Genomic DNA, 17,309 nt, shown 5'->3' with positions numbered 1-17,309 from the left:
AAAGATACAGGGGACAGTGGGAATAAAGGAAGTGTGTGTGTGTGTTTCAAGAGAGAGAAAAACCAAGATAAGAAGAGGGAGAGAGAGAGAGAGAGAGAGAGAAAGAGTGATGGGTTCTACCTCGGACACTAACCTAAGCCAACTCGTTCCCTTAGTTATGCACGGTAGGTTCTCGTCTGGTAGAATTATTAGTTTCCAAATGAGACATCTTCCATTACTCTGCAGCGAGGGTTCCTGCAGTCTGTTCACTCTTATTGCCCTCTTGAGGCACACAGCACATGACCAGCCCCTATCATACATCCTGTCATGTAACCCAGCCTCCGGCGCACCATACATACAGTAATAAGACACTTTGGAGCCCACACCGTGGTGACTTCACCACATCCCTACCGTCTCATAACTGCAATATAAATCACCACAAAAACACCAGTTGGCGCTGTCACTTGTTAAAGAAATCCAAGTTTCTCCTGTCAGTCCTTCGACACACACAACCAATATTTACCCTTTGGTTTGATTGACAAGGAAAATGCCTGGCGTGGGCCGGTGATTCAGAGAAGGCCAAGTAATGGGACTCTTTCTATGTTGGAGATGTGAGGTGGGCGACTTAATGACTAGGGGAGACGTGGTGGGCGAGATGCCTCAATTGTGTTGCCTGGTCCGTGTGAACGTTTGCTGTTGCTCGACTGGTGGAGTGCAGCGCGCTGTTAATTAGCCAGACGCTCTCATTTCTTAGAGAGGAGAGTGATTGACAAGACACCATCTGCGGACGCAGCGAGGAAGAAGGCGAGGCTGACGGCTCCGTAGCCAAACATCTTTGCTGCAAGCTGAGTTTTTTTAAATATATACAGAAGGACTTTATTTAACTACTCTAATCTAATTACTAACATTAAACACATCTATCTATCTATCTATCTATCTATCTATCTATCTATCTATAAATCTATAAAGAGCTCTAATCTTGATCTAGACCTACATGTACAGTACAACTCACAACTGTCGGGTGGCTTTTTAATTAACAACGATGTCGTTTCAACTGTGATCGTGGAGACGTTCCTCGTCACAATCCTGTCCAGCGAGCTGTATACGAATGCACTCATCAAGCTGTGGTAATGGAAAAGTATTAGGCCTTAATAGACTTGCAACATTGACTTTGCCCAGGAGAACTGAATGAGCCTGTAGATAGTAGGTAAACAATGGATAATTAGAATAATATATGGGAATTAAGCGTGCTTTGCTGTAAAGGGGATTTACAGCAACGATAATCGTTCTTATATAATTGTCACTCTGAGTAGCGTATTTGTCTGGTATACTGACACTGGTGCTGTGTCTCACACTATTAAATATTAATCTGCAACATATGATTTCATGTATTATTGTATCGCGCGCTCACACCTTATCTTTGTGTGTTTTATACCCACACATAAGCCTCTAGATACGCAGTGTCAATAGCCGCTGACACTGGCAACTGCAAAATGATCCAGGCTGCATCTCTGTCGTTACTAATAAAATATAATAAAACATTGCAGTGTCAGCCAAATTGTTCTTCCAGCAGGCAGAATGCATGGTTAACACTATGTTGTTGTTTTTTGCAACATAGCAAACAACAAATACCGACCTGGAGTGACTTGAAAAGAAAAAACAAGTGATTAATTCTTCATTCGCTGGATGTGAACCGTAGCTCTGAACACATAGTTTACTGAGCTGACATTACAGCTTGCCCAAATAGTTTCAGAGAAGGGCTTAAAATCGATGCGCAATTAGGGGTGTCTTGTATCAGGCATGATGAATTATGCTCTCTGTTCTAAGGCTGGTCTATAGACACTTGATCAATTCAGCTTCTAGGGACCTGGTAAGGCAGGCTAGGGAGCAATTGCTCTATTCCAAAGCCATTCAGTCGAAGGTATTGATTAACCATTGCATTCTGAATTGAAAGTCTGTCCAGGATCTGTTCTGTGTAGGTTGGGTTGTTGCAGAAAAGACTATAGCCTGAGCCTCCCACATGAAAAACAACAAAACAAAAAGCGTAGAAAGCAGTACATTCAAATCTTCTCTGGGCTAACTGTACACTTATTTTACTATTCTACAGTCTTGGTTTTAAAGCACCATAATTATTTTACTATCTCACTGCATCAGGTATCTGTCCTTACAAACTAGAGCTTCATTACTCTTCTCAGCAAAAGCACAGTGCTCCGAAACTGTTCGGTATTTTACAAATCCCATCCCTAAAAGTCACAGCACTGCGCTCATGAGCGCCATTCATTAACAGCTATATAAATTCACCTGCTTTCCCAGCTATCACCTGTGTGAACTAATTAAAAGAATCCTACCATTAAAAAACAAAAACAAAGTATCGCTATTATAGTGCAAAATAATGCTATGTGCTGTAAACTAAGTGCTAGCTTTGTGAGCTCTAAACAAGAACTTCATGGCACCTTGTTAACAAAGATTCTGTAAACAGATCATCATAACCTTTAGCTGCAGGAGCCAATCAACACTTTCCCATCAGGGTGTGCTGAATGTAATTAGGGGCCGAGCAAACGTCTTGTTTATATCCCGGTGAACTCATTGAACCCCAGTTGGGGTGTTATTTATACACTTGAAGTAGGCCAGACTGTGTTTGTGATCAAGGCTGTGTTAATGTTATTCATATTACATAGTGCAACCGTAAATAGAGCGTGGTACACCTTCCCCTTGGGAGTGTCGAAGTTTGGAAATGCAACATGAGCGCCTGTCTGTCTTCTTTCCCTAAATGGAGAGTTCACTGTCTGGTTAGTGTCATCCCATCTCCCCCTGGCTCTGCATTGTCAGGGTATCCTCCCACAGGCCCCCGTCGGCCTGGGTGCTCTCTCAACAGCATCCTCAAACCCTCCAATTGTGCACCCAGGGGATCCGCAACCGCCTCCGTGCCCGCTACCCTCCCCAATCCTCCTCTCTCGCACTAAGAAGTGTGACTCATTCACACACATTGTGACTCATAAAAACATGTTCTTTTGCCGTTTGTTTGTACAAATGCCCACATTTTGTTTATCACCACTCCATGGTTTCATGTCATATTGACCGAATTTCCCTCCATCTGGACCCTTTTACCCATGAACCTGAACACAACATACAATGTTTTTTTTTTTTTTTTTTTTTTTTTCAAAATCCAACCATACACGAACATTGACGTGCTTTTTTTTTCAAACCCACATTGAGAAACATGACAGTATGTTATTTTTTTTTTTGTCCATGTTGTTGTAGATTTTTTTTTTTTTTAACGTTTTCTTTTTGTTGTTGTTTTTTTTTTTGTTTCTTTCTTTTTTTTCATCAAGGACAGATTATGTACATACAGATGTTATATGCCACTGACAAACCCAGTGGGACGCTGACATGGAACAGTACAGTATGTGAGTGAGAAACAGAAATAAAAAAACAAACAAACGGGCATGAAAGACGGAGAGATACAGAGAGGATGAAAAAGTGACAGAGACAGAGAAAAGAAGCACTGACCAAACGACCTGCTCTTGTGCTTGAAATGGAATCCATCGTTATTTTTGGAGCAACAAGATGCATGCACAAACAGTGTGTGTTCTGTCACACGGACAACCCGACTACATCGCGGAGGGCAAGACTTTTTGAGTACAACATGTAGTGTTTTTAGATTAAGGGCCATTTAAACAGAGCTTCACAATCATTTCATAGTACTGTACACAGTAAAAGTACAACAACAGACTTATTTGATATATCTTGTTAATGTAAATTTTTCAGATATTACACCACAGCTTTAACCATATCTGATACCTCTTCCACAGTAGAGTTAGGGGTTATTGCTGGTTTGAAACAAAATCAAACATAAAACACATTCAGACAATTGATTCAATACTGAGTTATTCCCCTTTAAGGTCGTAGTAGTCAGGGTTCAGCCGGGGTAAACTCATCTCTCCGTGCAGGCTTGTTATGGCAAATTTGCATATAGTCGCTGCATGTGTGTGGAACAGTGTTTCAGCGGAGAAACGAGTGCCACCGTAATGAAATATGGGCTTACCTCCCACTGTTTGTGCTGTGCAGGGGAACTGGATGGATAATTGTGCCATGGGGATTTTGTAGTGCCCATGCCTGCATGTCACAGGTATACATTGGATGAAGTACTGGTGCACCAAGGCGAGGTTGTCCTTGAAGAGGATTCCTGTCAGAGGCAGGATTGAGCTTGATTTATGGGGGCCATCACTGGCTGGCAGGAGGGACAGGTGGAGCCCAGGCTCCTTCACTTAGCCAGCCACAGGTAATGGCTAATTACATCTTTATCTCCCTGCGGTCGGGCCGAACAAGAACCGACTTACAGCCACGACCAGAGACTGACATGGATCCAAATCATTTATCTAGCTGGTCGGAGGGAGACACACTATGATAAGTGGACAAATATGCTGTAAATGGGTGTGTGATGCAGTTAACAGCATGAGAAAAAGAGTCCAATACATAAACTGTTACAAATTATAAATTACATCATCATTCACTGCTTCTGGACTCGGATGAAATAATCCCTTGGACTGTTTCAAATGCGTTTTTAAAAAGCTTGTCATGGCAAAATAGAGCACATCACTTCGAAAACTTTACATCTCTTTTTTTTGTTGTTTGTTTGTTTTGTTTTTTTTCATTGTAGTCGTTCAATGTGTGTGACTTCTTGGAGTACAAAAATTATTTTTCCCACGCACAGCTCATTACCATCGGATTTTGTTCTTTTTTTTTTTTTCTCACATGGAATTACTATTCATAGTTATTCAAATACTTATTAACATCATCATCATCTGTACTATTATTAACACCAAAAAAGTAAAAGCAGGTAACCTTGCAGAGTAAAACAGACACAGTGCAGGGGAGGGAGGGAGGGAGAGAGGGAGGGAGAGTGTGGGAAGTATGGACTCACGACAGGAACATCTCTAACCGGTACATGCTATCAACAAGCGACAAAGAGGATGGAGCCGCAGCTTTGAAACAGAAGATATTGTTGTCACCGGACAGTCTCTTGCTGCTTCAGAAAACTGGAGTGTAGTCGAGGCTGATGGGAGATGTTGTCCGGAGCCGGGTGACTTGAGGTCACCGGCGTGGCCTCTGTACTGCATATATTTACACTGGGGAGGAAAACGGAGGGAGTAGGGAGAAGGGGGAGGTGACACGGAGTAGAGAACACTATAGCGATGCGAAAGGCGACTAGACAGAGCACGCAGAACAGAGGGGCATGGGGGGGGGGGGCTAAAAAGGTTTGGGTAGTGAGGGTGTCAACATGCGAAACCTTGGTATAAATCCCCCAAATTACACAAAGGGGTAGTTAGGACCGACGCCGTCACCACCCACCCTTTTTTTTTTTTTTTTTTGATACATTTTGACATCATTCATAGCAGCTTCACTGCTACACAGTTAAAATCAAAAATCCATACGTGTGTGTGTGTGTGTAGGTGTTTGTATGTGTGTGATCAAAGTGTGACACTTCACATGGCCACCAATTGGACAATTTTCAAAAGGTCACACGACCGCCAGTATCACATTATAACTATAATTTCCATAAATATCCACCATAATATTGTGATTTTATGTATCATTTCCATAAGGCAAACATTGTAGGTGAGTCATTAGTCTATGTAGTATATTACATAAATGATCGTCCAGTTGTTAGATTATCTATTTTCTCATTGATCACCGACACAATAATCATTAATATATATAATGAGGTAATAATGAGGATAAAATAAGGAAGTGGGGAGAGGGGGGGGCAGGAGTACCAAGTCAGATAGATCTGCAAGGCATTCTGGGAGACAAAAAGAGGGAGACAGACTGTGTGCATGAGTGACGAAGAGATAATGTGTGATTTGACCTCGAAATTGAATTAAGGGTGTTGAGGTTATGGAGGGGGAGTGATGTGGTATATGTGTGTTTTATGCAATGATTCAATGGCTCCCGGATTAATGCATATTCTTTTTTTGTTCACAGTGATGGGTTCGTAATTAAAGAATTTCATTTCCTTCTTCCTTTCCACGGACGGGAAGAGAGGGGAAGGGGGGGGTGGGGTTTGGGGAGGAGGAGACGGAGGCTTTCAGGGACATTAAGGGACGAAATTCCAGGTGGAGGCTCGATCTTTACACCTTCAGCAGAAGAATGGTAGAGAGGGAAACCCAGGCGCACACGCTGACACTCATTCCTGCATGTAAAGCAGTCCCTCGCCCCTGTATGGCCCCCGGTCCTGGATGAAAAGAGGAAGACGAGAAGAAGAGAGGAGAGAGAAGGAGAAATATGTACATTTAAATAAATGTAGAAAGCTCCAGCAACAAATAAGTTTTCTGTTTGTGACGGCTTGTATACTTTACAATTAATTAACCAAATTAATTCAGAAACTTTGACATAATTACTGTAAACAGCCAAAACACAGTGGAAACACAACACAGGTGAAACTACTAAGATAAATGACGGCTCTGTTCTATTAAGGTGTGCCAGAGAGCCGAGCTAACAAACCAACAATACAGGCAACCTGGAACTGACGAACCTAAATGAAATGCAACCATGAATCATGTCACTGGTTTCCCTTGTGTCCGACAAGTCAAAATGAAAAACAGTGAGATCAAGTTACAAAGCCACGAAATGCTGGAGTTAACGTGATCAGGGTTGACTCATCAAACACAGGTGATAACCTTAATGATGGCTCTGTTCCATTCACATGTGCCAGAAATCTGAGCCAGCTGGCATTAACAACACACACCCCGTCAAACAGCTAAATGAATTCAAATCCATATTAATGTTACGAGTTTCATCTGTGTTTGACAGGTGAAAAATGTCCACGGTGAGAAGTCTATTGAATTATATAATTCAGTACGCTAACTTGGTTAATCTTAATTTACGAAGCCATTAAATGCGGCTGTGATAACATGAGAATTATTCTCCAGAAAGCAAAACAAAAGTCAGTTTTATTCAATATATCATCAAGAATACTGTGTCACGTAATCACACCACGGTTGACAGGACAATTGTGAGAAATCCTTAATAAACCCTGTCTCTTCCTGTTACGTGGTGTTAGGCAGTCTAGTAGATTTCCAAAATCTAACCTGGTGGCATATAATGTGACAGTGTAGAGTGGAAGCTAGTACAAGCTGCCAGTGGTCTCAGTAATGGCCTCATTGGTTGAGGGTAATTACAATAATGTGCCGGTTTTGATGTGTTAGTGAGTTGTTGATGTTAAAATGCTAGATGTGACACCTTTTTAAAAAATGGGGAACAAAAGAAGTACAGAAGCGGGGAAACAAAGTCAAGGGAGGCAATGACAGCGAGAGGGCAGCGTATGAATAGAAATGCCACAAAAGTATCCGATTATTGTCAAATTTTCTGTGCCTGGTCCAGAACAGAAAGGAGTTTGTTATGCTCTAATGATGGCACGAGGAGATTAGGAAGGAAAGAGGAGGCAAAAGGACACATGATGGAGAGATAGGCTGACAGAAGAGGCAGCGGCGGTGGAAAAAGAAAGCAGGAAGATGTATGGGTCTGACGGGGGGAGTGAGTCATTGAAGGGAGACTGGCCGAGATAATGGGTAAAGGAATGAAAGAAGAAAGGGGATAGATGAAGGACTCACTTAAGATGGTAATGCCAAATGCACTAAAAGGGAGGAGGGAGGGTGATGGGAAATGGAAGGGTAGGAAATCGCTCATTGGGGACAGTTAATGTGAATTGGGCTTGTGAAATGACAACTTCTTGCGTAACGGGACAGAGCAAAGCGACAGCCTGTGTGTGTGTGCGGGAATGTGTATAGACGAGAGATGGAGGGTGAGAGCGTGAACGAATGATAGAGGGAAAGAGAGAGGAGAGAGGGTAATATAGGCAAGCAAGGCTTTAATGGGGCGGAGAATAACGAAAATGGGGAGAAGGAGGGAGGAGAGTGCTGAGAAAATGCTGTGCTGTGTGCAGAGCAAAAATGAGATGGGGGACGAAGATGGAAAAACAGTGTGTGGATGCATATGCATCGTTTTGCGGTGTCACGACTGTGCAGTTCTTACATGTTGATTGATAGCGATATGAGACGAGAGCGCGCGTACGTGTGCATACGTGTTTGTGAAAGCTTGAGTTTGCAGACATTGTGTACACTGTGTCATTGGCGTGCATGCACCTGCATGAAGTTCTGTGTGATAACTTACGAAAAAGCAGCATGCTGGCATTGGAAGCCCCCAGACTGTTTGAGGCAAAGCAGGTGTAGTTGCCAAAGTGTTTCTCCGTCACATTGGCGAACAGCAACAGCGAGCGCGTCTTCTCGTTTTTGATCATCAGGGTGTTGTCAGTCTCTACCGGCCTGGGTGGCAGTGGTGCAGGAGCAGAAGCGAAGGAAGGAAGGAAGGAAGGAAGCAGAAAAGAAAAAGAGAATGAAAGTGTGACAGAAAAAGAGAGATAACACAACACAACATCACACCTAGTGACTCAGACCGCCTATGAGGCTTTTTTTCTCCGTGTCTCTAGAGTTGACCATGCAACACAGTCCCCCTCCACACGTCGGCTCTGTCTCACATCGGCTCTGTCTCACCTTGTACTAATAGTGAAATCTAACAGTCCATAAATAACAAAGACCTCCTGCTGGGGCCCATTATACTCTATTAACAGCTCTCTCTGGCTGGCAAAAGCTTGTCTAAGTACTTTTGCGTCTTGCTTTGCCTCGTGCCAAATCACCCTCACTCTTCTACGCTCTCTGGGACCTTTTACAAACTTGGAAGGACAGATTATGTGTTGGTAATAGAGAGCAAATAGGTTTCCAACAAGCTAATATTTCTCCAGAGATGGCAAAAACATACATGATTATCTCAGACCAATACTTGTGTCAGAGGTTAGGAGAATGGACAGCGGCCAAGACTATATCCACAGTAATCTGGCTGCAGTTCTGCTGTTTATGTGCAAAAATGATGAGCTTTTTAAGATCGTTTTTGTCTCTTTTTGTTGGCAGACAACAAATTATATAAGATGTGAGACGGATGTTGTTAAACTTTGTTCTGTTGCATCCTTTTCTCTCTAATACTTGCAGATACCTACTGTATAATGTGTTTTAATATAGCCGAACTCACAATTAAACTGTTCTTATCAACACCTATTATGTTACCACTGTCAGATAACTGATTGGTATAGAACAGTGATGTGACTGAGGCTCATAAATGCTACATGTTAAACCGGGCACGCTGCAGCGAGACGTCAGACAATAAATGTCAACGTCACAAATCAAAAACAGGGGTTAATGTCAACACCTGTGTTATGGACTCCTGACATTTAAGATGAGGCTCACAGACTGTGCCTGAAGGGGAAGTTGTCTTCTTCACTTAACCGCTTATAGCCCCCAACTGTGTCTAAGCAGGTCTGTTTCAAAAGCTCAGTGTTCCGCATAAAACCCTAAAATGCAAGGCCAGGGTTTAAAATAAAAACAACTTAATTTTAGGTGTCTGCTTAGTGAGGCTCAAAGGTCGTGAGGAGAAGAAGTTTAGTGTGAGCGTGCAGGCGTCATTGCCGCTCTCACCTGTGTTCATCTCTGTACCACTCGAAGACAGCTGGCGGGACCGCCATGGCTTCACAGCGCAGGATGGCCGTCTTGCCCAACTGGGATGGCATGTTTTTCATATCTGTGATCATCGGAGGGTCTGTCAGAGAAAACGAGGGAGAAAAGAGTGGAGGGAATGCAGCAATTAGTATCCCTCTGCCTTTACAGAGAAGTCGAATGAGGCCTGTCCGAGGTTGCAAACAAGGTTAAACCCCCCGGAGAAAGCAAAATTAAGATGTATGAATTAATACATAGTAATGTATCTACAGTATTTACATATCATTAATACATCATTGTGCTATAACATGGGAGGTCCAGTGTGAGATGAATTATCAGCTCGAGGCTGTTGCGCGGCGCAGAGAGGGATACTCACAGTTGACTGTGACCTTGACCTTGCGCTGATCGGGCGGAGCAACTCCATTGTTAGTGATGCACTCGTAGTCCTCGGCCTGCTGCCTCTTAATCTCTGTGATGTCGAGGAACTCCCCCTCACTCACCAGCCCATCTATTGACATAATGTAGATGTCAAAGGTCAGTATACATCAAAATCCAAGGAGAATGATACTGGAGAACACGGGGGAGGCGTGGATGAGATAATTTACTGTAGAAGGTCACATTTTGAGAGTCTTTTGGAAAACTTTTCCAATACTGACATTTAGTGCCGTGTGATGGGGTGGAAATCAATATCATATTCATGAGGCTATTTTCTCATCAAATGATCTATGTATTACAAAACAAGATTGAAGACAACACTCCAAAACTTTGTCTGTCTGTCCATCCATCCATCCATCCATCCATCCATCCATCCATCCATCCAGACACAAACAAACATTCACGCTCACATTCATCTGCAATTTCACCAATTACCTGCATGTCTTTGGACTGAGGGAGGAAGTCAGAGTACACAGACATTTTGTTTATTCTTAATATTAAGTTGAATACAATTTTTAATTGAAATTAGATAATGCTGCTTTAGTTGAACCTCTCGAAGCCAAGTTTCAACAGCAGGACTACACCTCGTCCGTGCCACTTCCTAACATTCCTATAAATACCCTCCTAACCCTCTTTCGCTCGTGTCTTCTTCACCCCTCCTGCCTACCCATTTCTTTCTCCTACTTCTACTTCTCCTTCCCACTGTGCACAAACTCCTGAGGGAGTCCATCGTGATTCCCCAAAGAAGCTTCCCCACAATGCAGCAACTCACTGAAGAAGCACATGAAGAAGTTCATGCTTCACTCCCAAGCATCATTTACACACACAATATGAAAATAATACAATTCCACATAAAGAAGATGAAAACATACTGTATTATCGAAAATCCCTAATCACATATCAAGAAGAACTGATTATGTTTCAGGCTCATGGGCCAAACTAAGGGCCTCGAGCCGGTTTGTTCAGTAAAATATTGAGCCATTTGGTGAATGTTTGTATCGAGGCAAAGTAAATAAACATGATTTGACAGCAGTGACACCATTAGTTTTATAGTGTCAGGGGAAATTGTAAGATTTCCCTTCCAAGCTACGGATACACCAGGGGGTGACGACTTGTTCACTACATTACGTAGCGAGAAGAATATTTGGTTGTTATTTGATGTTGACAAAATCCCAGGTGCCCCCAAAAACCAAATTAGTCACTCTCGCACTTTTCAGTCTCTTTCCGCGGGCGACAAACATCCACAGAATCTCTTCAGAGTCGAAGGGGACGGGCTAGAAGTTATTGCTCCTTCATGTGAGGGAATGGATGTTGGGGGTGTTATTGGATCGACTGTGGCAGAGAGAGAGAGAGAATAAAGGAGAGTGAGAGTGTACACCCCCCCTCCATCCTCCCTGTGAGTCTTAGCAGCCTGCTGTCTCACAGCCTCCAAAACCATTAGGCCTTTTTTTTCTTCTCCCCTTCACCCCATTAAAGAAGTCAGACAGTGGAACACGACATAATATATAATCTCACCACTAACAAGGAAATCCGGCTCTTAACTTGCAGCTCACTTTTCCCTTTCAAAGCCACCCCCCCAACATACACACAACCACTGTCAATCAGTGGACCTTTACTTCCCTTGACAAACACACAAACGCCTCCTGAGCACGTTTACGAGCAACACTGATGCAAACACACACACACACACACACACACAAAAAAAAACACTAAACGCCATGATTATTCCTGTCAGAGATTAGCGCGGTGGTTCTAATTGAAGATTATACTGGAGGATTATTAGTGCGGCTACTGAGCTGGAGACGATTATTTGCAGCAGCTGCGGCAGAGGCTGAGCAAGCGAGCGACAAGCGCGGTGATGGCTGCTTGTGACACCCGGGAGAGTGCGGGCAGGCGCCGGGTGATGGGGTGGGGTGGGTGCAATGTTATTCACTCATTCCATTAGTCTAATAAATATAGCTCTCCTGTGACATCTTTGTCAAGCAGGCGGAGAACTTTGCCAGAAAGGAGGTGCAGGGAAGCTGTGAAGGCGTAGAGGGGAAAAAGCGGAGAAAAGGATAGAATAATAAGGACAAAGAAAATAAAAAAAATGAGAGCAACTGTGCACTAGAGAGCGCATTACAGACACAGAGAGTGGTAAATTGTAAGACATACCGTGCAAGAGACTGAAAGAGATACACAGATAGAACGAAAGGGGAAAAACATAAAGAAGAAAACTGAAAGATGTCAAGTCTGGTATTTGATGTGTGTTGGACTTTTCATCCCCAGCACCTGCATGTGATGTAATATGACAGTGCAAAGCAGCCCTCTCACTCTCCCTTTCTTTCCCCTCTCTCTCCATCCCTTGAGATCTCTGGACCGGCATCGCTCTCCACCTCTCTCCACTTTGGTGGGAGATCATATCTGACTGCAGCCGGCCCCTGGCACTCCTACAATGGGCTGTAAAATACAGCTCCATCAACCACTTATGGCTTTTGAAGGAGTCTGACTCCTGACCACCAGAGATAGTTGGATTGCACCTGAGAGCAGAGGGGGTGTGCGAATAAGAGTGGGGGGGAAATAAAAAGGATCAGGGGTTCTGGTCTCCCCATACAGTGCAACCGTGCAATATTTCCCAAGCAGCACTTTTGAGTTTGACTAGATCATCAGGGCACTTGATTTCTCAGCTTCTCTCAGCCATTTCCATTATAAAATCCAGCATCGTGGCAGAGAGGTCTGATGTGGGGTTAAAACAGAAGAATGGACTGGCTGTAAAACCTGTCATTTGGAGGAGTAAAGGGCTGAAATGTGTGTTAGTTGAGCCAAATCAAAAATTTACACCAAGAAGACCCCTGTTCCCTGGTGCGCCTCCCAATAAAACGACTCCTTCTGTTCAACAATTTATCCTGCCTGTTTTTATTAGAGCTTGACCAATACTGGACCAATATATATTCCAAAAATGAATCGATATTTCTAAAGCCTTATAGACTTCCATTGTCCAAATATTATTTGATTGCTTAATTTGTTAATAATAACAAAAATCTAGAATATTAACCTTGAACATGAGTGCATCAGCATTTTTGCAACACCTGTTCACCCTTCAGACTTCATCGGACGTTTGGTTTTTCCACCTGCACACCTGCTATTCATCCTCTCATCGAGCCACACTCATGGACTCGGCTCAGCACATACACCCACACACAAACACTCGTCCTCTGCCAGATCATTCCTGCTGCTGTAGCTAAATGCGTTCCAGCTTCTGATCCTTTCCTGCTCACGATTTCCAGTTTTTGCCTACCCTGTTTCCTTTTCGGGTTTGTTTTTCCTTCGCCCGCCTGTCGTCAGCCTATTTCCAATCGTACTCGCTCTGTTGTTTTCAGATCCACACATCATCAGTCATGTAACGAAACGCCGATTATTTGACCAGTCATAATAAATGAATCATAAACTCCCTGCCAGATGTATATGTTTATCATCATATTGCAGTCTTCCCAGTGAAAAGCGCGCCCATCCTTCTCTCCGGCACCCCAAACATCCATTCATTCATGCTATAAGAGTGTGTGCCTCTGTGTGTTTTTAACGGATGGTATGTCAAACGATAAGGCTCTGATGCGCCGGTGTATTTAACTGAATGAGACAGAATGCCTGTATGTCTCTGAGTGGGTCAACTGATGGATGCCAGCGAGAGTGAATGGGTGCGACAGATTGTATCTTCGCTTTGGGGAAAATGAAGGAGGTGGCGCCTGCAAACAGCAGTGCAGAGCGCCATCACTATCTGTTCAAGAGTGCAGAGTCTGCTAACTGCGTGGACAAGCTGCAGAGATGCTGAAGACTTTTAGCAGATCTGTGTCTCAACTTTCAGGTGGTGCACCTCCTCCTCGCCCACCACCTCCTGACGCACACACATTTTCCACCCAACCTCCATTTACACTGTTCTCACGCCCCCCTCCTTGCAGTTTCTCTATGCAGTCTCTGAGTAATGGGGACAGATGGCTGGCAGGTTCTTGCTGTTTCTTTGGGCTCGTCCACTCCCCTCTTTCTCCGCCGCCCCTGGACTCCTGCAACTGATGGCTCGGTTGCAGAGACTCCCATGGAATAGCAATGCGGCCCCTATCTATCTCTCTCTCTCTCTCCAAGCTGTGGGGTTATGAGGGGGGAGGAGGAGAGGGAGGCGGGCCGAGATGGAGTGGGGGTTAGAGAGGGAGGATTATTGCTGACAGAGGAGAAATGCTGTAGGCTTGCAAGTGAGGACAACTGCACAAAGTTTGTGATGTAAGGTTGTGTGTGTATGTGTGTTTCCTGCAGGTGTGCGTTCATGCATGCTTTCTTTTTTGCTCTTCTCCTGCCTGTCCCCGCCTGAGGTACTGTACTGTGCAGGTTCACAAACAGTAACTGTGCAGAGAAGGACATTGCATGTACAGCAGGCTAACCCAGGGACATGCAAAGGAGAGACAAGGAGGAACAGACCTCTGAGCAAGCCTAAAGCTGTCTGTAAGTACAGCAATACAGTATAGGTTGTGCTTTTATTGGCCCAACAGTATAATTACATCAGGTCGAGTGGTTGGTCACACTGACCTATTTATTATTGCTGTCTCTGAATTTGATCTGTGTTACTGCAGCAGCTGCTGCTGTAGTTATGCTTGTTGTTATTTTAACCATGACTTTACTGACACTGATGCAATGTCAGCCTGACAAAAAAAGTCCATTATTTGTCAAAAACACTGAAAAGACTGAGAAAGCCATATTCACAAATTCAGTCTATGACATTATGGAACTTTTTGGCCAATGTCACACACAGCAAACAAAATTTGGTGTTCATATTTCACCAAAAAACGCCACAGAGCATCAATAATACATAAATAAAACAAACAAAAAGCAGATCACAGTACAGTCCTACTATCTGCCAACATAGTGCCACACAACATAGATGATGTCTCTGGAAACAAAACACCTTGCATCCATTAAGTATTGAGAATTGCATGTGCAAGATGACGAAGACATACCAAACATTGTATTAGAAAACTACAGTGAAGTGAAGAGACAAGCTTTCTTTGCTTAAATGCTAACAATTACTGTAGTAAAATACACTTAGGAATATTGAGTCATAGCATAAAGGTGTATTAAGTACATAGCAATTTTCCCTATGTGCCAAAATGATGACAGCACTATTATTACATTTCTAATAAAACCTGATACGATACAATCTCCAGAGGCCACATAATGGTTATTTTCCTGACTTTGGATGTTAGTGGTGACACAAATGTGTACAGAATAAATACCGCACTGATCAAATCATCGATTTGGCTTCATCTATCAAGCCGTGCAGCCTGACCACCCTGATTTAGTTCTGATTCGACACACTGATGGAAGCTAAAAATAGCCGATTTAACGCCAACAGCCACTTTTGGCATCAGTTGGCATCGTGATGCATTTTGACAGGGTGGATGAAGACAGATGCTGATGATTACAGGTGGTGCAGTGGGGATAATTATGTATAATGTGTGGTTATTTGGGACAAAACATTGGGACGTAGAGGAAATGCAGGGCTATGAATTTAAGATGGGGGCAGACTTAACAGCTGGCTTTAAGAATGATGACACAGGAATAGGGGATCAAGACGTGGACACGGGCTGAATGCTGATAAGCCTTTAGGATGGACAGAGAAAAAAATAAAAGGGATGAACGTGAAGACTGTGAGATAAAGGTGAAGCCGTGAACATGAGATCTCTGGCTCTGAAGACAAGCAAACAAGAAGGGGTGGCTTACATTTCTGGTCCTTCCAGGTAACGGTGGGCTCAGGCCGACCCACTGCCAGGCAGTAGAGGTTTACATTCTCTCCTTCGTTCACCGACACGTTTTTTGAGATGTTGACGATTCTGGCCGGCACTGAAAAACAATATCAATCTATTAAAATATGACCTCAAAATCCCCTTCTATCCCATAAATCATTGATAAGGTACGCCCTTAAAGCCTATTAAGGTGTTTAAGGTATGATGCAAACCCCTGCACCTAAGACAGACAGGCAATCAGCTGATTAATGATCTGTGCCCAAGTGCTTACTGAAGTGTGCAACAATGTGCTTGACCATCTACTTAAAATGCACAGATTTCTAAATGCAGATGCAAATAGCCGTAGAAATCTCCTTCTCTGTCCCTGACATCTAAATCTAATTTGATCTTTAAAAAAAAAAAGGACATGTAGCTTGAATTGTTAGTTCTAATTTGGAAGTGAAGGACCACCCTTGAGTATAGTTTTTGCCCCAAATTCACAAAGTGTTGTAATGCTATGAGTGTAGTTAGTTTGATAACAAGATGGCCCTTGAATTTAAATGGCCCATTATAATTGTTTTTAATGAGCTTGGCCCTGAGATTGCTTTTTTTTTTTTTTGTGAGACATCTACCGAGGATCCTATTTTTCTCTATCTCGCTGAAGGTGAATACTTGCAGCGATAAAGCACAGATTGGAGTGGTGGTGAAGCTGTTCCTGTTTGATGCACTGACTTGAGGGTGTAATTATTTTGTGTGATATCAAGCTAGGGATGAAATTGCAGGCGACTTGGAAATTTGGCATATGTGGTCATCTGTGCCAAGTTTTGGACCCTGCAGTACAATGTGAAAACTCTGTTTGTACATTGTCTCTGCCACCTGTGAGCTCTGAGCCAACTCTTGTGTTTTGCATTCCAGCAGAATGTAGCTAATATATCCTGTTAAAAGTTTTCAGCTTCACTCTGCTGGTGATGAATAACTGCAATCTGCAGTACACACAGTCCAAAAAATCTGCATAAAGACTGACACATGCAGGAGGGGGGAAAAGATCTGAGATTCATCTTTTGGGCAGTCCTGCGCCAGTACATCATGTCACTCAGGATCAGTCAGACTCTTACTCACTTAGCTGTTGATTTGATGACTGAGCCCCAGTCGTGGTCCTGCACAACAGTTATTTAGTCAGCCAGTTGGACAGTGTAACAGTGACAGTGTGTACCTCATCTCCTCCACGCACATTCTCATCCATCTGATCTGCCTAACTTTCTGTTTATTAAGAAAAGTAACCCAAACTGGCCACATGGAAATAACAAATGGGCTTAGACTCAGCTTTCTCATTGCACCTGTCTTTTCTGGTTACGTGTCAGCAGCACTACGCTTGCTTTACTGCAGCAACAAACGCACGGGCCAACTGAGCTTTCAAGACATAATAAAGTAATTACTTTTTGATATAACCATAACTTACAACTATAAATGCTCAAACATCATAAAAAAACATTAACTCCTAAGTTGTCTATCATAAATTTTAAGGATGATTTAACAGAAAAGGAACTTTGAAACATAACCATAGAAAATGTTAATTGCTTCCCCTGATGCCAAACTTCAATCA

General features: G+C 43.1%; 1 protein-coding gene across 1 annotated transcript in view; it reads right to left on the bottom strand.

The window, feature by feature from the left end:
- Positions 1–1,930: 1,930 nt before the first annotated feature.
- iglon5 (IgLON family member 5) overlaps positions 1,931–17,309 on the bottom strand; it is a 93,499-nt gene continuing 78,120 nt past the window's right edge. The window contains exons 4-8 of the mRNA XM_019279213.2: positions 15,705–15,824; positions 9,901–10,032; positions 9,507–9,627; positions 8,152–8,303; positions 1,931–6,214 (exon numbers count right to left, since the gene is read on the bottom strand). Coding sequence (XP_019134758.1) covers positions 6,111–6,214; positions 8,152–8,303; positions 9,507–9,627; positions 9,901–10,032; positions 15,705–15,824 — 629 coding nt within the window. The 3' untranslated portion in view covers positions 1,931–6,110. The remainder of the gene's footprint in view (positions 6,215–8,151; positions 8,304–9,506; positions 9,628–9,900; positions 10,033–15,704; positions 15,825–17,309) is intronic.

Source organism: Larimichthys crocea, chromosome XIII, assembly GCF_000972845.2.
Source record: "Larimichthys crocea isolate SSNF chromosome XIII, L_crocea_2.0, whole genome shotgun sequence".
In the NCBI taxonomy this organism is placed as follows: Eukaryota; Metazoa; Chordata; class Actinopteri; family Sciaenidae; genus Larimichthys; species Larimichthys crocea.
Note: the sequence above shows the minus strand (reverse complement) of the source record. Positions and strands in the feature narration are given on the sequence as shown.